This window comes from Cervus canadensis, chromosome 8 (assembly GCF_019320065.1).
Source record: "Cervus canadensis isolate Bull #8, Minnesota chromosome 8, ASM1932006v1, whole genome shotgun sequence".
NCBI lineage: Eukaryota > Metazoa > Chordata > Mammalia > Artiodactyla > Cervidae > Cervus > Cervus canadensis.
This window is the reverse complement of record NC_057393.1, coordinates 34045921-34071520: the sequence shown is the minus strand read 5'-3', so window position 1 is coordinate 34071520 and position 25600 is coordinate 34045921. Positions and strand designations below refer to the sequence as shown.

General features: G+C 37.3%; 1 protein-coding gene across 2 annotated transcripts in view; it reads left to right on the top strand.

Annotated features, from left to right (window-relative positions):
• The first annotated feature begins 961 nt into the window (after positions 1-961).
• The window catches only part of LOC122446422 (cytochrome P450 2C19-like), a 38753-nt gene continuing 14114 nt past the window's right edge, over positions 962-25600 (top strand). Inside the window, exons 1-7 of one of the 2 annotated variants that reach the window (XM_043476640.1) lie at positions 964-1180; positions 2705-2867; positions 3046-3195; positions 9026-9186; positions 10342-10518; positions 20441-20582; positions 24810-24997. In XM_043476640.1, coding sequence (XP_043332575.1) covers positions 1013-1180; positions 2705-2867; positions 3046-3195; positions 9026-9186; positions 10342-10518; positions 20441-20582; positions 24810-24997 — 1149 coding nt within the window. In that variant the 5' untranslated portion in view covers positions 964-1012. Of the gene's footprint in view, positions 1181-2704; positions 2868-3045; positions 3196-9025; positions 9187-10341; positions 10519-20440; positions 20583-24809; positions 24998-25600 lie in introns of both variants that reach the window. The other variant, XM_043476639.1, reaches the window with a different exon arrangement.

Here is a 25600-nt window from a genome sequence, read left to right as displayed (position 1 = left end):
GGATTGGAGATGGAAAGATGTAAAGATGCTTGTTAAGCAAAGGTTGGTTGTGTCTGAAGTGATTAAATAGTTGTGAAGCAGGCAGTTTGAAACTATAAACTTGTATTTAATAGCTACCAGTATATATCATTTTGCAAATGGCTGGTGGACTACTTGAGTTTGACACAGTTCAGAATTGAAGTAGTCAGTGATGCAGGAACGTGTCTGAAATCACATCCACAATGACTGCCCACAGTTACTCCATTTTGATTTTCTTAAATATGTCATGATAACTATCTTATGAATAGGTAACAGTAATGTTGGGTTTCTGTGGTGGCTCCATGGTAAAGAATCCACCTGCCAATGTAGGGGAGGCAGGTTCGATCCTCGGGTCAGGAAGATCCCCTGGAAAAGGAAATGGCAACCCACTTCAGCATTCTTACCTGGGAAATCCCATGGACAGAGAAGCCTGGCAGGCTACAGTACATGGGGGCACAAAGAGTTGGACACAACTTAGTGACTAAACAGCCACAAGTGCAATGTTAGTACAATGCATTCAAATACTTCGAAGTCTTTCACTTTCAAGGACAAAATACCTAGCATTAGATAGAGCATTCTTTTCAAATAAAGAGGGTATGTATTACAGTGATTGTCCTCAAAGTGATACATTCACAGCTGGTCATTGATTTAAATCCAGAATTTCAAACCCTTTTTGTCATTAGATCTTTTATTTCTCTAGTTCTCAATCTTGGCTGCATAATGGAAACACTTTGTAAAATTATAACTGGAACACCATCTACTGTGATTAAACCAGAATCTCCAGAGTGGTCACTGGACACAGAGAAAACAAGAGTAAAGGACAGTTTATTTTGATTTTTATCAATGGGGTAAAGTCTACTCAGAATAGAGTGCAAAGTGGATATAACTGATTGGCCTGCTTATATGGGAGAGGCCAAGGGTGAATTACCAGGGATTATTATGAAATCTTTAGACTTCATGCTGACAGCCATCTGAGTGAGAAGAGACGGCGTCAATGGATCTGGCTGTGGCCCTGGTGCTCTGCCTCTGCTCTCTGCTTCTCCTCTCACTCTGGAAACAGAGATCTGGGAGAGGGAAGCTCCCGCCGGGCCCCACTCCTCTCCCGATTCTTGGAAACATCCTACAGTTAGATGTTAAGAACATCAGCAAATCCTTAAATAATGTAAGTAGACTTTATGCTCCTCCAATGTCCTGAAAACAGTGAGTAAATTAAGCCAAACTAAAACAATTATATATATATACATAAACTTTGATATTTCCCATTTTGGTTTTTTTTTTTTTTAGCTCTGTCATTGCCATAAGAGAAACAAAATAATGTGTTTTGTGAGTAGAAGAGCATTGCTCTTTGAATGGAGCAATCAAAATAATAAGGTGTCAAAAGCTAGAGTATTGCTTCCCTTCTTTATATCACAGCCATTTGCTGTGATTTGGGGCTGAAGGTAAATTGGTAATGAAGTGTTTGGCAATAAAAAAATCTCCTTGCAGAAGACGTGTACTATATAAGCTGTGTATTTTGTTCAGATGGTCAATTCTATGAAAACAGAACTTTTCTGAAGAAGCACATTGGGCTTGGTATGAAGGAAATAGCTCTGTGTTCAAGACCAGCATGAGTGAGTGAAAGAAAGAAGTCGTCAGTCAGGGTCCAACTGGCGGCAGCAGCATTCATTTGGATTCTGCAGGAAGCTGCCGTCTGTATCCTGTGAATGCTGCAGGATGGAAGATGATGTTCTTCCATGAGATGCTGCATGTCCTGGCAATGCCTCTATGATGTGTCCTCTCTTTCTGTGTTAGTGACACCAGCGGATCTCAAACAAGGCTGGGCGTTAGAACCATTTGATCTTATTTTTTAAAATATAGAATTGTGTATATTCAGCAATTTGCAATAGCCTATAATGGAACAGAATTTGAAAAAGTAACATGTTTTATATTTATGTATTATATATATTATACATATGTATGTATATACATACATGTATGTATGTATACATATATATAAAACTGAATCATATATACACATGTGATACACATTGTACAATATGTATATATACAAACATATATACATACATATATGTGTATATATACATACATATATATGTATATAAAACTGAATCAGTTTGCTGTAATCTTGAAACTAGTACTGTAGTTTTGTAACAGTACTATAAGTCAACTATCCTTCAAACAATAATCATAGCATTCATCACAGGACTGGAGAATGAGACTTCTCATGGGAAGAACTCTACATGTAACTCTGAAGCAGTCAGCTGGGTGTTGGTTTAAAGGTGGGCTTTGAGGAATCATATATCATTCAAGGATCAGAAGTTGAACAAGGAGAGATTCAAATTTCAATCCTCTATATATAGTAACTCTGGGACACTGGCATGAAATGGAATTCCTTGACCATGGTTTCCTTATTTATAAGTGGAGCAAATAAACTTGCTGAAGGTGTTGATATGAGGATTAGTTGTGATTGTGTACCAATTACTTTGGTCATTGCCTGGCATTGCAGTTCATCCATTAGTGGAAGCTATAACAATCACCATCATGTTTAGGTATTGAATTCAGGAATATTTAGGCTGTATGTGGCAGAAGAAACACATAACTGTAGGATGATAACACGTTCTGCATCAGGCATAATGTATTATCAAATATTGACTTCTTTTGCTATTACATGCATCTCCATTCCCAGCTCTCAAAAGTCTACGGCCCTGTGTTCACTCTGTATTTTGGCATGAAGCCCATGGTGGTCTTGCATGGGTATGAAGCAATGAAGGAAGCTCTGATTGATCTAGGAGAGGAGTTTTCTGGAAGAGGCCGCCTCCCAGTGAATGAAAAAGTTAGAAAAGGACATGGTAGGTGTCCATGTGCGCATGCTCTACATTCAAAATGGGGATGAGGAGGATGAAAAAGAGGGATTTGAAGAGCCCTCCAGCAGAGCTGGATCCACCAGAAGGGCTGCCAACTGTAAGCTCACTCCTCCTTGCCTCGGGCAAGCCTCCCTCCTGTTAATAGTTTCTGTTCTCCTGGTAGGAATCCTTTTCAGCAATGGCAAGAGATGGAAGGAGACCCGGCGCTTCTCCCTCATGACCCTGTGGAATTTGGGGATGGGGAAGAGGAGCATTGAGGACCGAGTTCAAGAGGAAGCGCGTTGCCTTGTGGAGGAGTTGAGAAAAACCAATGGTGGGTGAGTCTATTATCTATAACTCTGACTTTAACGGACTGCTGTCTTCTCTAATGACGCCCTTGGAAACATTTCCGGAGTGGCCACATTGTTCCTATGGACCATGATTGCCAGCCCTTCCTTCGAAGTGGGAGGCTGTGAAGAAGAGGGAGCCGAGGGAGCTTTTGCGTAGCCATGCTGATCGTTTGGTGTACACCCATGGTTGTGCACACAGTGTGGATTTAAATATCACTTATCATACTTTCTCTGAACCTTGTTTTCACATCAGAAATACCAACGAATATTTCTGAATCATTTCCTGAAAAAGTGAGAAAAGAATATTTTTCTCATGGCGTAAATATGGATGGTCTATTTCAGAGCATTTCAGCAGGGAATAGTTGTTAACTGGACAGGGTGGGAATGACCTCCTCATACCCTTATGGAGCGTGAAACTAGTATCATGTACATCCACTTAATTAAACTATATTTATGTGTTCATCCTCACAGATTTGTCTGAGAGTACTTCCAGGGGCCAAACCTACAATTCTGGCCAATAGTAATGCCATATGATTTTAATCGTTTAGGGATATCTTATTGCAGTTCTCATCAATTATGATTTTTCTAAAAATCAACACGATTTTAAAATAGCAGCACTCATTATTTTCTGTTGCATAATACTCACTGTATTGATTTATATATCTTGAATAAATATTTGCTATGTCGTAAGTTACAAAATGTTTTATTTAACTAGATTTCAACATTTCAACACCTGCTTACCCTGTCTTCTCTAAGCCAAATTTGGCTCTCTTTTCAATTTTCAAACTTTGCCCCACTGTTATTGGACTTTGTAACAAATGTATGGTAATTATTTACCTTGCAGTACCAGGTGTAATCACCTATAAAGTGTTTGTTGCAATGACTCTAATTTTCAGCTTATATTACAAATTCCACTATTTATTTTTTTGATATTTATTTATTTATTTGGCTGCACTGGGTCTTAGATACGGTATTTGGGATCTAGTTCCCTGACCAAGAATTGAACCCAGGCCCCCTGCATTGGGAACATGGAGTCTTAGCCACTGGACCAACTTGGAAGTCCCAAATTCTGCTGTTTTAAATATTTTGGGATTATACTCCATAGTGTAGACACCAACTGAATATAGTAACCCACTTTATATTACTTTATGTCTTATGAACATCTGTTTATTACTTTTAGTCATAATTCAGAATATTTAATGACTGTATAATAAATATTTTCCTGCATGGTTTTGCTTTTTTTTTTTTTTTCATGAATAATCCACCACTGTTGATCATTCAGGTTGTTTCCAAGTTATTACTACTATGCTCAAAGGATCAAACATATATTATCTTTTTGTACTTGTCAAAGTATGTCCATTTAATAAATTTCCAGAAGTAAATTTGGTGAGTCGAAATTGATGTGCACTTAATCTGCCTGCGATGCAGGAGACCTGGGTTCAGTCCCTGGACTGGGAAGATCTCTTGGAGAAGGGTAAGGATACCCAGTCCAGTATTCTGGCCTAAAGAATTCCATGGGCTGTATAGCCCATGGGGTCACAAAGAGTTGGACATGGCTGAGTGACTTTCACTTCACTATAATTTAAGGTCCTTTACCAAATTGCCCATCAGAAATATACTTATCTCTGTCCAGTGTTTGGAGCTTCCTTCTCAATAGGCCTTTCAATCATTCTCAATTTGACTAGCAGTTTAAAATTGCAGTTCTTGGATTACTGAGGAAAAGTATGTATTCACTTGTCAAATGAATTTTCAATCTTCGTTTATGGTGACTTTTGCTGTGTAGTAACTTCTATTATTATGTTTTATGTAAACAAATATATCTGTTCTTTCCCTTATGATGTTTGTTCAAAGCTTTTTTCTTAATCTAGACCCTCCCTACACCAAGATGATGAAAATAGTCTCTTAAATGTTTCCTAAATTTTTATGGTTCTATACTTTAAATTTACACCTTTAGTTAAACTAGAGCATGTGAGTGTGTGTTTGTAATATGGAGGGAGGGTATAACTTGTTTGAATAGCTTTTTACTAGTTTTCAATTAGAATTTTATCATTTATGAAGTTATTGCCAGATTTCTTTTATGTTTGTTCATGTATGTGTTTATTCTTGTTCCTTCCTACAATAAACAGAGCTTATTTGTTCTTTTTTTTTTTCCTAACTGATGGGAAGATCCACTGAACTATAGTTGTAAAGTTGTCCTATTTTCTTGTTTTTCAAATAAATTAATTGAGTCACACCCTTACAGTGGAATCGTGATTGCAGATAATTATAATAATTAATCTGGAAGAAAACTTACATCTTTACTGATTGAGTTTCTCTATCTAGGAGCAACCCACACCTAATTGCTCATGTGTTTTTTTCTTTTGTGATTGAACTTTTCTTTCTTTTGGTTCTTTATACCTAGTTTTTTAGTTCTTTGGTTGACAGCAATAAAACTACTCTAATAAACCAAAAAATAAAAATAAAATAAAATTCTTTATCCTGTATTAAGTGAAACAAAAGTCAGCAAATCAGATTTAACCTGTGACTCACATATAGACAAAGAAATACCCACCCCCAAATTACCTGTTTTCCAAATTACCTCTGCCAGTCTAGCTAAAGTAAATGTTTTTTTTTTAGACTTAGGACCCTGGAACCTGGCACAGAAGCCCAAGATACATGTTTCTTTTATCTATGTCCTACCAATTCTTCCAAAATCTTTCAAAAATTTATAGTAAAAAAAAAAAAAAAAAAAAAAAAAACCCACCTAACATGAAATCTTACCATCTTAGCAAATTGTTCAGTGAATACTTGCTTACAGCACTGAGTTTGTTAACTATAATCATATTGTCATACAGCAGGTCTCTAGAACTTTTCATCTCACATGCCTGATACTCTGTACTCTTTGAACTATGACTCTCTGTTACCATACCAAAAGGAGTTCACTTCTCAGTGAGTGTTTAATCAGAGACAACTCCAAGAGTAATTAATTGCCATACAAATTGAAGTGTTTATTTGCATCTAGTAAAGGGAATCATTTTTCTGGCTTCCTGAACAAGGAAAGCTTTGTCTTTTTATCAGGGCAGGGGATGAATATTAGCAGGAAAGTTTTGTCATTACATATAAAGGTGGTCATAATTTCACAGACGCCCAGTGTGGAAACATGCTTCTTCATACATCTTGTGTTATGTTAATGGGCCTTAATCTCTGACTGCAGAGGAGATGTTCGCATTCACATGAAGCAAAGGTAGCTTTTGGACAGTTTTTGGTTTGTGTGCTCAGTCTCCAGTCTTGTGGTTGGGCCCAACCTGGTTTGAACTGGCTTTTGAGAAAAATCTCTTCCTGGAACCTTCTGTACCTTAAAAAAACAACACAACACCAACAAAGAAACCAGCATTTGTTGATACTCTTACATGAGCTCCCTAGGGACACAATGAGGTTTCTAGATCTCATTCTTTGCATGAGTTACTCAAGGGTAGAGGCCTACTGGAGTCATCTTCATTTCCTCTTCCCCCAGACTCTGGCAACTAGCATTCTGTTTTCTGTTTCTATGAGTTTGACTACTATATATATGTATATATATATATATACACACACACATGTATACATATATACATACATATATAAGTGGAATCATGCAACATTTGTTCTTCTGTAATCAGTTATTTTCACTTAGTACAGTGTGTTCACTTTTCATTCATGTTGTAGCATATGATGCAATCTTTCATTTTTATGGCTGAATAAAATTCCACTGTATCTATTTATCATATTGTCTCCCTTTTAAATAGCTTTATCTTGAAGTTCTAAGCAACATTGTACATTATCTAGTACAGATTTTCCATGACTTGAAAAAATTCAGAAAAATTCTTTATATGAATATAATTCATTCATATAACTGATACCCTGAGATTGCAGCTGATTGTTCTCTGGCTTTCTCCTCTTTTTTCTTTATATTTATTTAGTTTTGGCTGCACTGAATTTTAGTTGTGGCATCCTGGATCTTGATTGCAGTATGTGGGTTTCTCTCTAGTTGTGGCCTGTGGACTCTGTAGTTTGCAGCACGTGGGCTCCCTGGTTGAGATTCACAGGCTTAGTTGCCTTGTGGTATGTGGAATCTTAGTTCTCTAATAGATCCCACGTCCCCTGCATTGGAAGGTAAATTCTTAACCACCGGACCACCACTGGAAAGTCCCCAGTGTTTAATTTTCTACAGAATTTTCAGATGGATGATAATCAGCATTGACAATGTGAGTAATTAAATTATATGAAAATTCCATCTTTTAAAATTTTTTAAATTATTTTTTAATCAATTTCCTTCATTGAAGTGTAGTTGATTTACAATGTTGTGTTAATTTCTGCTGTAAAGCAAAGTGGTTTAGTTATACATATATATATATACATATATATGTATATATATATACATTCTGTTTAAAATATTTTTTCCATTATGGTTTACCATAGGATAACAAATATAGTTCTCCATGCTGTACAGTAGGACCTTGTTGTTTACCCACTTTATACATAACTCTTAACATCTTCTAACCCCAACTTTCCACTCCACTCCACCCCTCCATCAAACCCCTCCCCACTGGCAACCACCAGTTTGTTTTCTATATCTGTGATTCTATTTTTGTACCCACGATTTTTAAATTGCATTTTCATTTTGCTTCATGGCTTTGCTCTTAAATTCTAATTTAAAGGCAAAGAATGATAGGATTAGAAAGCAGTGGGAGCATTGCATGGCCCATTGAACTTGTACTCCAAAACCCCAGGTTTGAGTCCCAGTGTTGCCCCTATCTTACCATGTGACTCTGGCTGAATCTCTCCTGCTTCCAGGACCTTGTCCTCTTATTCTTTAAAATGGGCATAGTAATACCTAACAACAATAGTGTGAAATATATTCAGTGAGTTTAACTGAAGGGGCTTTGAAAATGCTGAGGTACCACACAAATACTACAAAATATAATTACTCAAGACCATGTCAAGTACAACCACTTCTTACAACTAATTGAAAGTTGCCCTTTTCCTTTTTTTTTTTTTTTCATTTATTTTTATTAGTTGGAGGCTAATTACTTCACAACATTGCAGTGGTACATATACACCATGGAATATTACTCAGCTATTAAAAAGAATTCATTTGAATCAGTTCTAATGAGATGGATGAAACTGGAGCCCATTATACAGAGTGAAGTAAGCCAGAAAGATAAAGAACATTACAGCATACTAACACATATATATGGAATTTAGAAAGATGGTAATGATAACCCTATATGCAAAACAGAAAAAGAGACACAGATGTACAGAACAGACTTTTGAACTCTGTGGAAGAAGGCGAGGGTGGGATGTTTCGAGAGAATAGCCCTTTTCCTTTTTTGAGCTTCCATAGTCCTTTTCCCAACAATTGCTTGTATTCAGATTTAGTGTTTGTATTGCATGGTGTGCCCCCTGCTGTTCTCTGCCAGTTCTGCATCTTGCCAGTCCAGGGGGATTGTAAACCACCCAAGGGATGCACTTATAGTCTCTCCTATTTCTCTTGAAAATAGTAGTTTTAAATATTTTCTTCTTTATCCCTTGGACAAAGGAACACTGAGTGAAGAGAGCACAAGTATTGTCAGTGGATATGATTTTAATATTTTTTAAAAAACGTTATTTAACTAGCTATTCAGATCAAGATGAAAGTGATGTGTTAATTTTATGCATGTTGAATATTGTGCTGTTAAGGGAATTTGTAGCAGAAATACTGACAAACTTTCTAACATAACCTTTACCTGTTGCCTCAAAGGCAAAATGTTTTTCACATGTATGCTTTAATGATGTGTTTAAATTGTTATTCTTTAGGGTTGCCCTGTGATCCCACTTTCATCCTGGGCTGTGCTCCCTGCAATGTGATCTGCTCCATTATTTTCCAGAACCGTTTTGAGTATAAAGATCAGATTTTTCTAGGTATAATGAAAATGTTTAATGAAAACGCCAGAATTCTAAGCTCTCCATGGCTGCAGGTGAGGCTAAGTTCCTTTCTTCTCGAGGAATCATTTCTGCCCTCTTCTGTGTGAGGTCCAGATCTCTCTTTGCACAAAGCTGTGAGGTGAATGTATGAAGAGCACAGTCCTGCCCAGAGCTTAGCATCGTGGAGTGCTCATCTGGGGTAGATGGCTGAGCCCTTTAAGAGCAGACAGGAAAGTACATGCCCAGAATAATACAGAACTGCAATTCAGTCCTGTTGACTCCTTTCAGTGGTTTTTCCATAAACTACTTCGGTGACTTCTCCAAAGCATGCCCACAGCAGTAGAAGGACCTCCAGACCCTTCTGGAAAGGATTCCATTGCCCACAAGGCTAGTCATTCAGTCTCCACTTAGTTACTGCTTCAGCATATTAATTGGCAGAAATATCTGCTTTGGGGAAGGAAGAGAAGATCTCCTTTAAGGTGGAGAGTGCTGCCAGTGGACGTTGACTAGGATAGGAGAGTTTGATACTTCAGTTGGCATCCTGACTGACAAAATAATTGCTTTGGGGATGACAAAATGATTGTTTCCTTGGTGTAGGAACCATAAACAAACCTCACAGGTGTACCCTGTGCTAAACTGACATGTTCTGCCCTCTGCCTAAAAGAAAATGGTGTGACCTCATAAAGGTCACTTAATTGCTCTGGTTCCCAGTTACTTTATCCATAAAATGTTGAGTTGTGTTTCATGGTGTCTTGTGAACCTTCTAGGTTCTAAAATACTGATTTTATGTTTGAGGCTACTAAACAGAAATAGAAACACCAGGAATCAGCTCTGTTTATATCAAGTTATCCAAATTCTCTTAACCTCTATTGTCATCTATAAAATGTAAATCCATCCCTTATTTCATGATTGTAGGGAAAACTTGTTGTAAAAAAATAATAAGATAATTGATATAAGGATAATTTTATACTATAAACATGATGTGTGAATATAGGAAATGATTATCATCTGTCATCCCTGGGTTGAATTTTCTTCCTCAAATACATCTATCAACATAGATACTGTGTATTGTGAAATAAATATTTCCTTCAATACAGAGACCATGTTATATTACTATTTTAACATGGCTGCTCACCAAGGATGGGCATATAGTATATAAATTTTCATAAAGTGTTCTCTATTTAATAAACTATTGTTTTCTTTTGTAGGTCTGCAATACTTTCCCTGTTCTCATTGATTATTTCCCAGGGAGCCATAACAAATTCCTTAAAAACTGTGCTAATTTAAAGAGTTATATTTTTGAGAAAACAAGAGAACACCAAACATCCCTGGACATTAACAATCCTCGGGATTTTATTGATTGTTTCCTAATCAAGATGGAGCAGGTAAAATGTTAATGACAACTCAATAACTTGATTGCTTATGCAGTTTGGGGGTTCATTGAATTTATTCGAGATAGTTCAGTGGTTTGACATTCTATGCTGACAAGTATTTGAATTGTGCATAAATCTAAAATAGTAAGAATCTATTGTGGAAGATATAACATTTAACTGTTTAATCAGTTGAATTTATTGATTCTACTCTTCACATACTAATAATATACCTATGGAAAGACAGAATGACAGGCAGGTGAAATGGAAACATTTAGAAACAAGTTAGAAAATACAAATATCGTGGTATGATATGATGATGGACATGATCGTTGCACACACTGTATGAGGAAATGGAAAAGAATGGCTTAATCTAGCTGAACTTTTTGCATGTCAGGTGGTTGGAAATAAATCTGAATATATTAGCACTGAAGGGCAAGGTAGGGAATTTCAGATGGGTGAATGCTGTATATATAATGCCGTATATATTGGCCCGTGATGGGAAAGAGTAGGTGGGTGGAAGAGAAGCCTTAATTTTGTGTGAAGTAAAATGAATTGGCAGAGATATGGAGTTGGAGTTACATGTCTTTGTGAGCATGAATTGTGCATCATGTGTTGAAGACTATTTTCCCCACATGAATCATCTCAGCGTCTTTGTCAAAAATCAACTGACCCAAAATATGAGGGTTTATTTGTGTAATTTGACATCTTTTCCAATAATCTGAATATCAGCCCTTACACTTTCATCTGATCATTTTAATTACTGATTGTTTTCTTTATTTTTTCTTTTTTAAATCAGAGACATCTCTTTGCCAGCATAGGTCCATATAGTTAAAGCTATGATTTTTCCAGTAGTCATGTATGGATATGAGAGTTGGACCATAAAAAAGGCTGAGTGCCAAAGAATTGATGCTTTCAAATTGTGGTGCTCGAGAACTTGAGAGTCCCTTAGATTGTAAGGATAGCAAATCAGTCAATCCTAAAGAAAATCAACCCTGAATAATCATTGGAAGGACTGATGCTGAGGCTGAAACTCCAATATTTTGGCCACCTAATATGAAGCACTGACTCATTGGAAAAGACCCTGGTGCTGGGAAGGATTGAAGGCAAAAGGAGAAGGGGATGGCACAAGATGAGATGGGTACATAGCATCACCGACTTAATAGACATTAATTTGAGGAAACTTTGGGAGGTAGTGGAGGACAGAGGAGCCTTGCCTGCTACAGTCCATGGGGTCGCAAAGAGTTGGACACAAGTTAGCAACTGAAAAACAATAGTTAGTTTCGAAGTTGAGAAGTGTGAGTCCTTTAATTTTTTCATTTTTAAGATTGCTTTGGCTTTTGTGTGTCTCTTGAATTTCCAGATGCATTTTGGGATAAACTTACCAATTTATGCAAAGAAATCAGTGGTGATTTTGATATGGATTGCAGGAAATATGTAGATCAACTTTTGAAGTAATGCCATTTTTAAATTGAGGTGAAATTTGCATCCATATAATTAACCATTTTAAATTGTACACTTTATTGATACTTAGTGCATTCACATTATTGTGTTACAATTAACTCATTCATTAAAATATTTTTTCATCACTTTACAGAAGCATATCATATCCATTAAATCATCACTGTCCATTCCCTCCACCCCATCATATGTCAACCTGTAGTCTATGTTTTGAGTCTATGAATTTTCTTGTTATGGATATAGTGTATAACAGAACTCACAGTATTGCCACTTTTGTCTCTAACTTCTTTCACCTAGTATGTTTTGGAGGTTTATCTAACTTATAGTATGTATCAGTACTTTGTTTTTCTCTTTTATGGCTGCATAATTTTTTATTTTATGTACATATGATAATTTTTATTCATTCATGTATTGTTGTTTCTTCATGGAGTGGAAGTGATGAGATGTGGTAATTTTATGTCTAATATTTTGAGGAACAGCCAAACTTTTTCACAGTGACTGCAGTATTTATATTCCCACTGGCAATTAAAGGTCTCTGTTTTCCGACATAATTGCCAGTACTTAATTTACAATTTCTTGTCACTATTAAAACTTGCCTAGTTAATATGAATGGTTTCTCATTGTAGCTTTAATTTACATTTCCCTAATGAATGATGAGGTCCCATCACCTCAAGGGAAATAGATTGGGAGACAGTGGAAACAGTGTCAGACTTTATTTCTTGGGGCTCCAAAATCACTGCAGATGGTGACTGCAGCCATGAAATTAAAAAACGCTTACTCTTTGGAAGGAAAGTTATGACCAACTTAGACAGCATATTAAAAAGCAGAGCCATTACTTTGCCAACAAAGGTCCATCTGGTCAAGGCTATGGTTTTTCCAAGGGTCATGTATGTATATGAGAGTTGGACTGTGAAGAAAGCTGAGCGCTGAAAAATTGATGCTTTTGAACTATGGTGTTGGAGAAGACTCTTGAGAGTCCCTTGGACTGCAAGGAGATCCAACCAGTCCATCCTAAAGGAGATCAGTCCTGGGTGTTCATTGGAAGGACTGATGCTGAAGCTGAAACTCCAATACTTTGGCCACCTCATTCGAGGAGTTGACTCATTGGAAAAGACCCTGATGCTGGGAGGGATGGGGGCAGGAGGAGAAGGGGATGGCAGAGGATGAGATGGCTGGATGGCATCACCGACTCGATGGGCATGGGTTTGGGTAGACTCCAGGAGTTGGTGATGGACAGGGAGGCCTGGCGTGCTGCGATTCATGGGGTCGCAAAGAGTCAGACATGACTGAGCGACTGAACTGAACTGAACTGAATGAATGATGATGTTGAACATATTTTTGTAGGATGTTTATGGGTTGTTATCTAGATCATGAAGATCTTTTTTGTTTAGTTCTATGTATTCTTGCCACCTCTTCTTAATATCTTCTGCTTCTGTTAGGTCCCTACCATTTCTGTCCTTTTTTGAGCCCATCTTTGCATGAAATGTTCCCTTGGTATCTCTCATTTTCTTGACGAGAACACTAGCCTTTCCCATTCTATTGTTTTCCTCTATTTCTTTGCATTGATCGCTGAGGAAGGCTTTCTTATATCTCCATGCTATTCTTTGGAATTCTGCATTCAAATGGGTATTTCTTTCTTTTTCTCCTTTGCTTTTCACTTCTCTTCTTTTCACCTCTATTTGGAAGGCCTCCTCAGACAGCCATTTGCTTTTTTGCATTTCTTTTTCTTGGGGATGGTCTTGATCCCTGTCTCCGATACAATGTCATGAATCTCCATCCATAGTTCATCAGGCACTCTATCAGATCTAGTCCCTTAAATCTATTTCTCACTTCCACCGTATAATCATAAGGTATTTTATTTAGGTCATACCTGAATAGTCAAGTGGTTTTCCCCACTTTCTTCAATTTAAGTCTGAATTTGGCAATAAGGAGTTCATGATCTGAGTCTTGTTTTTGGAATTCCAAAACTAGCCACCGGTGATGGAATTCCAGTTGAGCTATTTCATATCCTAAAAGATGATGCTGTGAAAGTGCTGCACTCAATATGTTAGCAAATTTGAAAACTCAGCAATGACCACCGGACTGGAAAAGGTCAGTTTTCACTCCAATCCCAAGGAAAGGCAATGCCAAAGAATGTTAAACTACCACACAATTGAACTCATCTCATACTCTAGTAATGCTCAAAATTCTCCAAGCCAGGCATCAGCAATAAATGAACCGTGAACTTCCAGCTGTCCAAGTTGGAACTAGAAAAGGCAGAGGAACCTGAGATCAAATTGCCAACATTCGGTGGATCATCAAAAAAAAGCAAGAGAGTTCCAGAAAAACTTCTGTTTCTGCTTTATTGACTATGCTAAAGCTTTTGACTGTGTGGATCACAATAAACTGTGGAAAATTCTGAAAGAAATGGAAATACCAGATCACCTGACCTGCCTCTTGAGAAATCTGTATGCATGTCAGGAAGCAACAGTTAGAACTGGACATGGAACAACAGACTGGTTCCAAATCAGGAAGGGAGTATGTCAAGGCTGTATATTGTCACCCTGCTTATTTAACTTACATGCAGAGTACATCATGAGAAATGCTGGGCTGGAGGAATCACAACCTGGAATCAAGATTGCTGGGGGAAATATCAATAACCTCAGATATGCAGATGACACCACCCTTATGGCAGAAAGTGAAGAAAACTAAACAGCTTCTTGATGAAAGTGAAAGAGGAGAGTGAAAAAGTTGGCTTAAAGCTCAACATTCAGAAAACTAAGATCATGGCATCCGGTCCCATCACTTCATGGCAAATAGATGGGGAAACAGTGGCTGACTTTTATATTTTTGGTCTCCAAAATCACTGTAGATGGTGATTGCAGCGATGAAATTAAAAAACACTTACTCTTTGGAAGGAAAGTTATGACCAACCTAGACAGCATATTAAAAAGCATATTACTTTGTCCACAAAGGTCCATCTAGTCAATGCTATGGGTTTTCCAGTAGTCATGTATGGATATGAGAGTTGGACTATAAAGAAAGCTGAGTGCAGAAGAATTGATGCTTTTGAACTGTGGTGTTGGACAAGACTCTTGAGAGTCCCTTGGACTACAAGGAGATCCAACCAGTCCATCCTAATGGAGATCAATCTTGGGTGTTCATTGGAAGGACTGATGTTGAAGCTGAAACTCCAATACGTTGGCCACCTGATGCAAAGAGCTGACTCATTTGAAAAGACCCTGATGTTGGGAAAGATTGACAGCAGGAGGAGAAGGGAATGACAGAGGATGAGAGGGTTAGATGGCATCACCGACTCAATGGACATGAGTTTGGATGAACTCCGGGAGTTGGTGATGGACAGGGAGGCCTGGCGTGCTGCGGCTCATGGGGTCGCAAAGACTTGGGCACAACTGAGCAACTGAACTGAACTGAACTGTGGGTTGTTACCCATTTTTATAGCTCCTTTGGAAAAATATTATTCAAGTTCTTTGCCATTTTAAAATTGTGTTGCTTGTCTTTATCTTTGAGCTGTAAAATTTGATATTTTGTGCATTATGCCCTTACATATATATAAAATGCCAGTATTTTTTTTCAGTTTTTTTTTCTCAATTTATAGTTGTCATTTCAGATCTTCGATTATGTCTTTTGATACACAAATATTTTTACTTTGATACACAACATTTTTTACTTGATGAGTCCAGCATATGTATCAGACAAATACATATATAAGACAAATATATACACATATATTTGTAACTTTGGTGTCAGATCTAAGGATCTATTGCCAAATTTGTGTCTGTGAAGATTTACCACTGTTTCTTCTAAGAGTATTATATGTTTAGCTCTTACATTAAAGTTTTCATCTATTCTGAGTTACTTTTTGTGTATGAAGTGAGGCTGACTTAACTTCACTCCTTTCCTTGAACTTACCTAGTTGTTTCAGCACCATTTCACAGGTAGTAACAAAATAATTTTGATTCTTCCCTTCCATTCCTTGTATCAGGCTATCATTCTTCCCACTTTTATATAAGCATATATATTTGTATGACATATTCATAAGCATTATCCAATTAAATTCATTGTTATTATTTTGAACAAACTTTTAGCTTTGAGATCAATTAAGAACAAAGAAAATACCTTTTTTTAACCTTCACTTATTCTTTGTAGCTCTTCATTTATATAGATATGTTTCTCACCTATGTGATTTTCCTTCTCTCTGAAAAATTCTTTTAACAGTTCTTGCAAGGTGGTTCTACTGGCAACAAATCCTCTCAATTTCTGATTTTCAGGCTTTTTTCCCCCCAAGAAAGTCTTCATTTCTCTTTCCCTAATGAAGTATCATTTTGCAGGGTTCACAGTCCTGGTTGGTGATTTCTTTCTCTTGATGCTTTAAATATTTCACTCCACTGTCCTTTTGCTTCTGAGGTATGTAAGGAGAAGTTGGAATGATTCTTCTTATTGTTATTTAATAAGTAAGATGCTCTTTCCCTCTATTTTTCAGAATTTTAAAATATTTATTTATTTAGGTAATATGAAAATATATGCCTCGGTGCAGGAGCTTTTGGATTATGTTTTGCATTTTTTATATATATTTAGTTTATGTTCCTTAAATTTTCTTAATTGGTGGTTTAGTATGTGATATTAATTTGGGGGAAATTCTCAGTCATTATTGTTTCAAACATTTCTTTCTGTTCCTTTTTCTCTTTTTTCTCCATCTCCAGCCACGAATATGTTACACATTTTGAACTTGTCTCATAGTCCTTGGATATGCTTGTTTTCTCTTTTTTAAAAGTCTCTGGTCTATTTGCATTGGTAGTTTCTGTCGAGATTTCCTCAAGATAGAGATTCTTTCTTCAGCTGTGTCCCATGTACTGAGAAGCCCATCAAAGGCATTCTTTATTTCTGTTACAGTGTGTTGATCTCTAGCATTTCTTTTTTATTCTTTTTTAGGATTTCTATGTCTCTCCTTACATTTCCAATCTGATCTTGCATGGTTTCTACTTTATCTTTTAAATCCATGAGCAGAGGAATATAATTTTATGTCCTAGTCTGATAATTCCACATCCCTGTCATGTCTGGTTTTGAGGCTTTCTCTGTCAAATTCTGGTTTTTGCCTTTTGGTATGCCTTGTAATTTCTTGTTGAATGGTGAACATGCTGTGCTTGGTGAAAGGAACTGTTACAAACAGTCATTTAGTAATGTGATGGTGACATGTGGGAGGAGGACATTCTATAGTCCTATGAATCGGTCTCATACATTAAACAAACCTTTGCTTCTGGACTGTAGCTTCACACGTGTTTTTCTCTTTCCTTAGGTGGGAAAGGATAGGTTTAGTAGACTAGAGTTGAATATTTTTCTTCCCTCATATGGAATGCTAGAGCTGACTGGATTATTTCCCTTTCCTTCAGTCAGTTAGGCTCTGATAATACCCCAGTAGGTGAGGCTAATGATTAGCTAGTTTCTGTTGAGGGCAAGGTTTCTTAAGAAGAATCGAGTGCTCTGATATATTTTAAAAACACTCCTTTTAAAAAATAAAAACACTCCTTTTGCCCTTCCCCTGCTGGAAGCATAAAGGTTTTTTTGTTTGTTTGTTTTTTCTCCAGCTGTACTTTGAGAATTTGCTAAAGCTCCTAGAGATAAATCTCAAAAAAATTTGATAGTCCCTGGAAGATGGGGTCACCCTGTCTCTCAAAGTTGTTCATGCTAAACCTTGAGCGATTTCTTTATTACAATTCAGATTTTTCCTTCCCTGATACTTGTTCTAATGGTTCTTTTCACTCATTGAAGCTCCTTTTGGTAAGTCTGACTCCCTGTATTCCCCTGTCAGCCTCTCCAGTCTAGGGAGCATTGGTGTTCCCTTGGTGCTCAACACTCTTAAGAGTCTTTGAAAAGTTTATTTTTTGGTCTGCTCAGCTTTTGAATTGTTTTTAGGAATGGAGTTGAAGCTTCCAAGGTCTTTACATGTAGAACTATCAGATTTATTTTTCTACATTCATATATTTGTGAATTTTTAATTTTTCATTCTGCTATTGATATTTAGGGGATTTTCAGGTGGCTCAGACCATAAAGAGTCTGCCTGCAATGCAGGAGACCTGGGTTCGATCTCTGGGTCAGGAAGATTCCCCTAGGGAAAGAAATGCAATCCACTCCATTATTCTTGCCTGGAGAATCCCATGGGCAGAGGAATTTGGCGGGCCATGGGGTCACAGAGAGTCAGACACGACTTCACTTTCTTTCTTTCTTCTATTAATGTTTAGCCTCTTTTTACTGTGGTCAGAGAAGATAAGTTGTATCATTGAGTTGGTTGGGTCATGAAGATCTTTTTTGTATAGTATGTGTGTTCTTGCCACCTCTTCTTAATATCTTCTGCTTCTGTTAGGTCCATACCACTTCTGTCCTTTATTGAGCCCATCTTTGCATGAAATGTCCCCTTGGTATCTCTAATTTTCTTGAAGAGATCTCTAGTCTTTCCCATCCTATTGCTTTTCTCTATTTTTTTGCACTGATCACTGAGGAAGGCTTTCTTATCTCTCCTTGCTATTCTTTGGAACTCTGTATTTAAATGGGAATATCTTTCCTTTTCTCCTTTGCTTTTCACTTCTCTTCTTTTCATAGCTATTTGTAAGGCCTCCTCAAACAGCCATTTTGCTTTTTTGCATTTCTTTTCCGTGGAGATGGTCTTGATCCCTGTCTCCTGTACAATCTCACGAACCTCCATCCATAGTTCATCAGGCACTCTATCAGATCTAGTCCCTTAAATCTATTTCTCACTTCCACTGTATAATCATATAAAAAAGTAGAAACATCTAGTCCATTCTAAAATCAATCAGTCTTGGGTGTTGATTGGAAGGACTGATGCTAAAGCTGAAACTCCAATACTTTGGCCACCACATGTGAAGAGTTGACTCATTGGAAAAGACCTTGATGCTGGGAGGGATTGGGGGCAGGAGGAGAAGGGGACAACAGAGGATGAGATGGCTGGATGGCATCACCGACTCGATAGACATGAGTTTGAGTAAACTCCGGGAGTTTGTGATGGACAGGGAGGCCTGGCCTACTGTGATTCATGGGGTCGCAAAGAATCGGACACAACTGAGCAACTGAACTGAACTGTACAGAACTGTGATGCTGAAGAAGGCTCTTGAGAGTTCCTTGGATGGCAAGGAGATCAAACCAGTCAATCTTAAAGGAAATCAACCCTGAATGTTTATTGGAAGGACTGATGCTGAACCTGAAATTCCAGTACTTTGGCCACCTGATGCACACAGCCAACTCATTGGAAAAGACCCCAATGCTGGGAAATACTGAGGGCAGAAGGAGAAAAGGATGACAGAGAATGAGATGATTGGAGGATGAATCATCTCAGACGATGAATGGTATCACTGATTCAGTGGACATGAACTTGTGCAAACTCCAGGAGATGGTGGCAGAGAGGGAAGCCTGGCATGCTGCAGTCCTTGGGGTCCCAAAGAGTTAGATGCGACTTGGTGACTGAGCAACAACAACAATAGTCGTTTTTGCTTTTCTATTTGCCTACATACTTATTTTTAACAAGGAACTTTATCAACCTGGCTTTGAATTATTGCCTCCTATCTTTGGTTTTGTTAACCAGGAACTCCTTACCCTTTATTTTGGGGTGTCTTATAGCTCCTATTTTATGGAGGGATAGTTTTGCCACATACAAAAGTCTTGGTGGACATAATTACCATCAAGATTTTAAATATATCTTTCCACTGATTTTTTGGCCTCTACAGTTTTTGTGGAAAAATTGAAATGTTATCATATGGATGATCCTTTGTATATGACAAGTTACTATTCTCTTGATGCCTTGAACATTCTCTCCTTTGCTTTGGCTTTTGACAGTTTTATTACAATATGCCTTACTGTGAGTCTGTTTGGTTTTATCCTTCTTGGAGTTTAACTTTTTGGATTTCTAGATTCAGGTACTTCGCAAAATTTTGGAAGTTTTCAGTCATTCTTATTTTAAATACGTATTCCTTCCTGATCTCTCTTCTGGGACTCTATAAAGTGGATGTTACTACAATTGATTGAGTTCCATGGGTCCCTTAAGATCTGTTTATTTTTCTTTATTCTTTTTTCTTTCTGATAATCACACTGCAAATTTTTATTCTTTCTTCAGGCATGCTGTTTCTTTCTTGAGTTTCCTGTAGTCTATTATTCAAACTTTCTGGTAAAATTTTAAATCTTCAAGGATTGCATTTTTTTTAGCTCCAAGACTCTGTTTGGTTTATTTTTATAGAAACTTTCACATTATTCTGTACTTGTTCATATACTTTTCAGATTTTCTTTCATTCTTGATGATTTTCATCGGTTGTTGCATATTTAAGGCATTTATCTAAAAGTTTTTATTTAGTAAGTCCATGCCTGGACTTCCTCAGGAATGATTTGTGTCAAATTGGTTTTTTAGCTGCTAGTGTTTCATGCTTCTTCCTTTTTTGTATACTTTGTAACTTTTTAATTAAATTATTCCTAGGAAAAGGACAATCAAGAACTTGTGTATATGGCTGAAAACTTGGCAAACACTATATTGGATTTGTTTGCAGCTGGGACAGAAACAACAAGCACCACACTGAGATATGGGCTCCTCCTCCTGCTGAAACACCCTGAGGTCACAGGTATGATAACATGGTGGGCAGGGTGACTGCAGAAGAGATGAGAAAAGATGCTTGAAAGTATTCCACCTTGTTTCTCTCAGAAAACTATTTAAGTCTCTGAGCAGCTTCATTTTTCTCAAATTTAATGAAGGGATAGCAATGTGACATCTTTACATAATATGAGATGACTAAGAGGAGTGAAGACTCTGTGAATGGTAAGAACATCAACACTGTAGCATCTGAATTTCATGGGAGGTCATGTGTAGCAGGCATGGCCAGCATGAATTGACCTGGAGCTGCATATTGGTTTTATCATGGAAATGTAACTGTGATGGCCCTTCATTCTGAAAATGAGATGTTCCAAACAACAGTGTCTGAGGACTACTCGGTGGTCTAGTGTTTACAACTCCACCTCCAATTCACGGGGTATGGGTTCAATCCCAGTTTGGAGAGCTAAGGTCCCATGTGCTGTGGAGGGTGGCCAAAAGTCAAAACAAAAGAAAAAAAAAAAAGCCAGTGTTGGGAAAATAGAAATGCTCCTTACTGAAGCATCATTGGACATTATAGAAATTTAGTGAAGCTGCCTGATATAATTTCCACAGTCTAGGAAGTTCTCTAAAGAGTTAGATTGACAATAAATTGGCTTAAGATATTTATGTAAAGGAATTTTATTGGTCCATAAGTTTCTTTTCAGAAGAGTGGTTATTGCCAAAAAATGCATTTTGAGGAGTCAAGAATTTTATCTTTCACAACAACTTTTTGTTAGAAATTAATTTTTAAAGGATTATGGCTATGCGTCACTGTTTAGAAACATACATTACCTTGATTAGTGTCAGAATAGCCCTGAAATGATTATAACATATAAGAATTAACCTTTTAAAGTTGGAGAAGAGGAGGTCAAGAAGCAGCCAACAAATATTCAAAAAATTTCTGAAACACAGAGAGCATATTGAGGGGTGACAATGAAGTCAGTAGAGAGGATGAAGTTGTTTAGTCACTGAGTTGTGTTCAGCTCTTTGCAACCCCATAGACTGCAGCATGTCAGGCTACCCCATCCTTCAGTATCTCCCAGAGTTTGCTCAAATTCATTTCCATTGAGTCAGTGATGCTATCTACCCTCTCATCTTCTGCTGCTCCTCTCTACTTTTGGCCTCAATCTTTCCCAGCATCAGGGTCTTTTCCAAAGAGTTGGCTCTTTGCATCAGGTAGCCAGAGTATTGAAGCTTTAGTTTCAGCATCTGTCTTTCCTTTGAGTATCCAGGGTTGATTTCCTTTAAGATTAACTTGTTTGATCTCCTTGTAGTCCAAAGGACTCTCAAGAGTCTTCTCCAGCACCACAATTCAAAACCATCAATTCTTCAGTGTTCAGCCTTCTTTATGGTCCAACTCTCACATCCATACATGACTACTGGAAAGGCCATACCTTTGACTATATAGAATTTTGTCAGCATCATGATGTCTCTGCTTCCTATTACTCTGGCCTGGTTTGTCATAGTTTTCCTTCCAAGGAGCAAGCGTCTTTTAATTTCGTGGCTGCACTCACCATCTGCAGTGATTTTGGAGCCTAAGAAAATAAAATCTGTCACTGCTTTCACTTTTTCCCCTTCTATTTGCCATGAAGTGATGGGACTGGATTCCATGATTTTATTTTTTTGAATGTTGAGTTTTAAGCCGACTTTATCCCTCTCCTCTTTCACCCTCATCAAGAAGTTCTTCAGCCTCTTCACTTTCAACCATGAGAGTGGTATCATCAAATGAGGAGAAGTCAGTTATATTCTTATAGCCCTAAAAGTTCTGAATTGGGAAGTACCTAGTTTCAAAAAGGATGAATGGAGACAAAGGCTGATAAAAGTAGCTCTCCCAGCCACAAGTCTTTGATAACTCCTTTTATCAGGTAACTTTGATTCTCCAATAGGATGAGAGAGGTTTGCTGTCTAGAAAAATGGAATCTAAGAGGTCCTACACTCAGGATGCTTGGCTGAGACAGGGGAAAAGAGTGAGGTCACAACATAGAGGAAAGATTAGGGAAGATCCACTTCTTGAATTCAGAGATTCTTAGTTCCTTTCTCCAACCTATTTCCTGAAATTCAGCTGCCAGAGAAAAACTCCAGAGTGAGCACTCTGGAGAAAAGATTTCCAAGTTTTGCCATCTAGATAGAAAATTATCTTAACATGTCTCACAGAGTGAATGAAATAAAAACATCCTTCCCAAGACACAAGGTCACGAAATTTCAGAACCCCAGGATGAAAGAGAAAATCACTAAAACTTTCAGAGAGACATAGCAGATCATAGATAAAAGATTAGAGTTCACAACAGCATCAGAATTCAAGAGTAACTATCAAACTGAGTATTATTTTTTAAAGGGTTTTTTCAGTCTAGAATGTTTGTCACAGTTTTTTTCCACTCTTTCCCCTTTCTCATGCAGATGCCTGAAATCATATCGAGGAAGTCATGGGCTCCGGGGATTTGAAAAACTCATGAAGGAGAGTGAAAGTGTCAGGGCTATTGATAGATAGCGAGCCTGGAAAATATCCACAGCTAAATGGATTAGGTGGATAAAGCAGGTGTGAGGAGAGACACCAAGAGCAAAAGAGAGGTGGTGGAATATCTGTAACTTCTGAATAATAAGTAAATTATTATTAGGAGTTTGAAGCATCTGCCTCAGTGTTAGGAAACAATCCTAAATCAAGATACAAAGTTGTTTGAATTGAACTAAAATAATATGGTTAGGTCCAAGAAAGTACCAAAAAGGAACATAATCATAATTTTCTTACCAGGAAGCAATGTTTATTTAGTCAGAATGCTGTTAGAGTGAATATTCTAATAACCAAAAATTGTGATGTAAATATATTTGGGAAATGGACTAAGGGGATTTGTGTGTGTGAGTGTGTGATTTTGTATGCTCTCATGCCAGGACATCAGATTATTGTTTTAAAATTTGCAAGTTAAAAATAGAAACAAAGAGGTATTATTTAGAAATAAGACATGAATTTCAGAAGAAGCTGCTAAAATGCTCCAAGTGGTGGCATTTGGCAACAGGAGGATAAAGTGAATACCATTGTAAACTGTTCACGCAAAATACACAAATACAGTAAAACACATATAAGTTAAATTTTAACCTATATTATTTTGATATCAAATTAATATTTTATTATTGTTTGTTTTTTGAAGGACAATATTTTTTAATTAATTAATTAATTTTAAATGGAGGCTTATTACTTTACAATATTGTGGTGGTTTTTGCCATACATTGACATGAATCAGCCACAGGTGTACATGTATCTCCCATCGCCAACCCCCTCCCACCTCCCTCCCCATCCCATCCCTCTGGGTTGTCCCACTGCACCTGCTTTGAGTGCCTTGTTTCATGCTTCGAACTTGGACTGGTGATCTATTTCACATACAGTAATATACATGTTTCAATGCTATTCTCTCAGATCTTCCCACCCTCACCTTTTCCCACAGAGTCCAAAAGTCTGTTCTTTATATCTGTGTCTCTTCTGCTGTCTTGCATATAGGGTCATCGTTACCATCCTTCTAAATTCCATATGTATGCATTAATATACCATATTGGTGTTTTTCTTTCTGACTTACTTCACTTTGTATAATAGGCTCCAGTTTCATCCACCTCATTAGAACTGATTCAAATGTGTTCTTTTTAATCGCTGAGTAATATTGCATTGTATATATGTACCACAACTTTCTTATCCATTAGTCTGCCAATGTAAAGTTTTTACTTTATATTTTGTTTATATTTGAAACATTCCATCATTTCTCTTTGTTTTATCATGTATGCTAATATAGAGATATGTATAGATGTATCTTAAGCCAGGCTTGTAAGAGACTTGTGTCTCTACTATGGCCATTACCTCTCTATGTTTAGGTTCATTTCTGGTCTTGTAGTTTATGTGTATAATGATGTTGAAAGTGAAAGAAAGTGTTAGTCGCTCAGTCGTGTCCCTTTGAGACCCCATGGGCTGTAGCCCACCATGCTCCTCTGTCCATAGGATTTTCCAGGCAGGAATGCTAGAGTGAGTAGCCCATTTCCTGTTCCATGGCATCTTCCCAAACCAGGGATAGAACCCAGGTCTCCTACTTTGCAGGCAGATTCTTTAACATCTGAACTACTAGGGAAACCCATAATGCTGTTGGGACACCTTCATAATGCCTCATGTATCCCTGAATTGGTATGGAATATGGGTGTACATTTTCTTCTTTCTCCATCCTTCTTACTTATCTCTTATCAGCTAAGGTCCAAGAAGAGATTGACCGTGTCATTGGCAGACACCGGAGCCCCTGCATGCAGGACAAGAGCCACATGCCCTACACGGATGCTGTGATCCATGAGATCCAGCGATACGCTGATCTGCTCCCCACCAGTCTTCCCCATGCAGTGACCCGTGACATTAAATTCAGAAACTACCTCATCCCCAAGGTAAGACTGGTTTCTCTTATACTGACCTCATTGGTTTCATAGTTCCTATTTACAGAGTATGGGCACAACCCTCGATGAACACAAGGTGAGAGAAGTAAAAGTAGTCTTGTGTGTGGTGGCTTGATGGGTTGTGTGTTGCTTCCAGTTTAATTTGTAAAGCTTTGTAATAGATTTTGACAGGCAGCATGCAAGACTTCCACACTTTTTGTTTCTTTTATATTGTTTGTCTAACCATAGCTGTCCACATTTCCAACTGAATGTTAGTATCAATTTGTCCATTTACCAAAATACTCTGCAGGGATTTTCTTTTAGAAAGGTGACATTTTAGATCAATTTAGAAAGACTGAATATTATGATATGAATATGATATAGTCTCCTTGTTTTAAAGGGCTTTCTGTAATGTTTTTCAATAATTTATTCCAGGCACTGGCTTGAATATTTTGGGGATAATTTTCCCAAGGTGGTTATAGTAGTTATAAATTTTTTAAATGCCTTTTCCATTTTTTCATATATAATATCAAAATAGAATTGATTTTATCATTTTTATGACCTTATATATAGCAAACTTGCTAAATTTAAAATCATTTCTGAAAATTTCTCTCT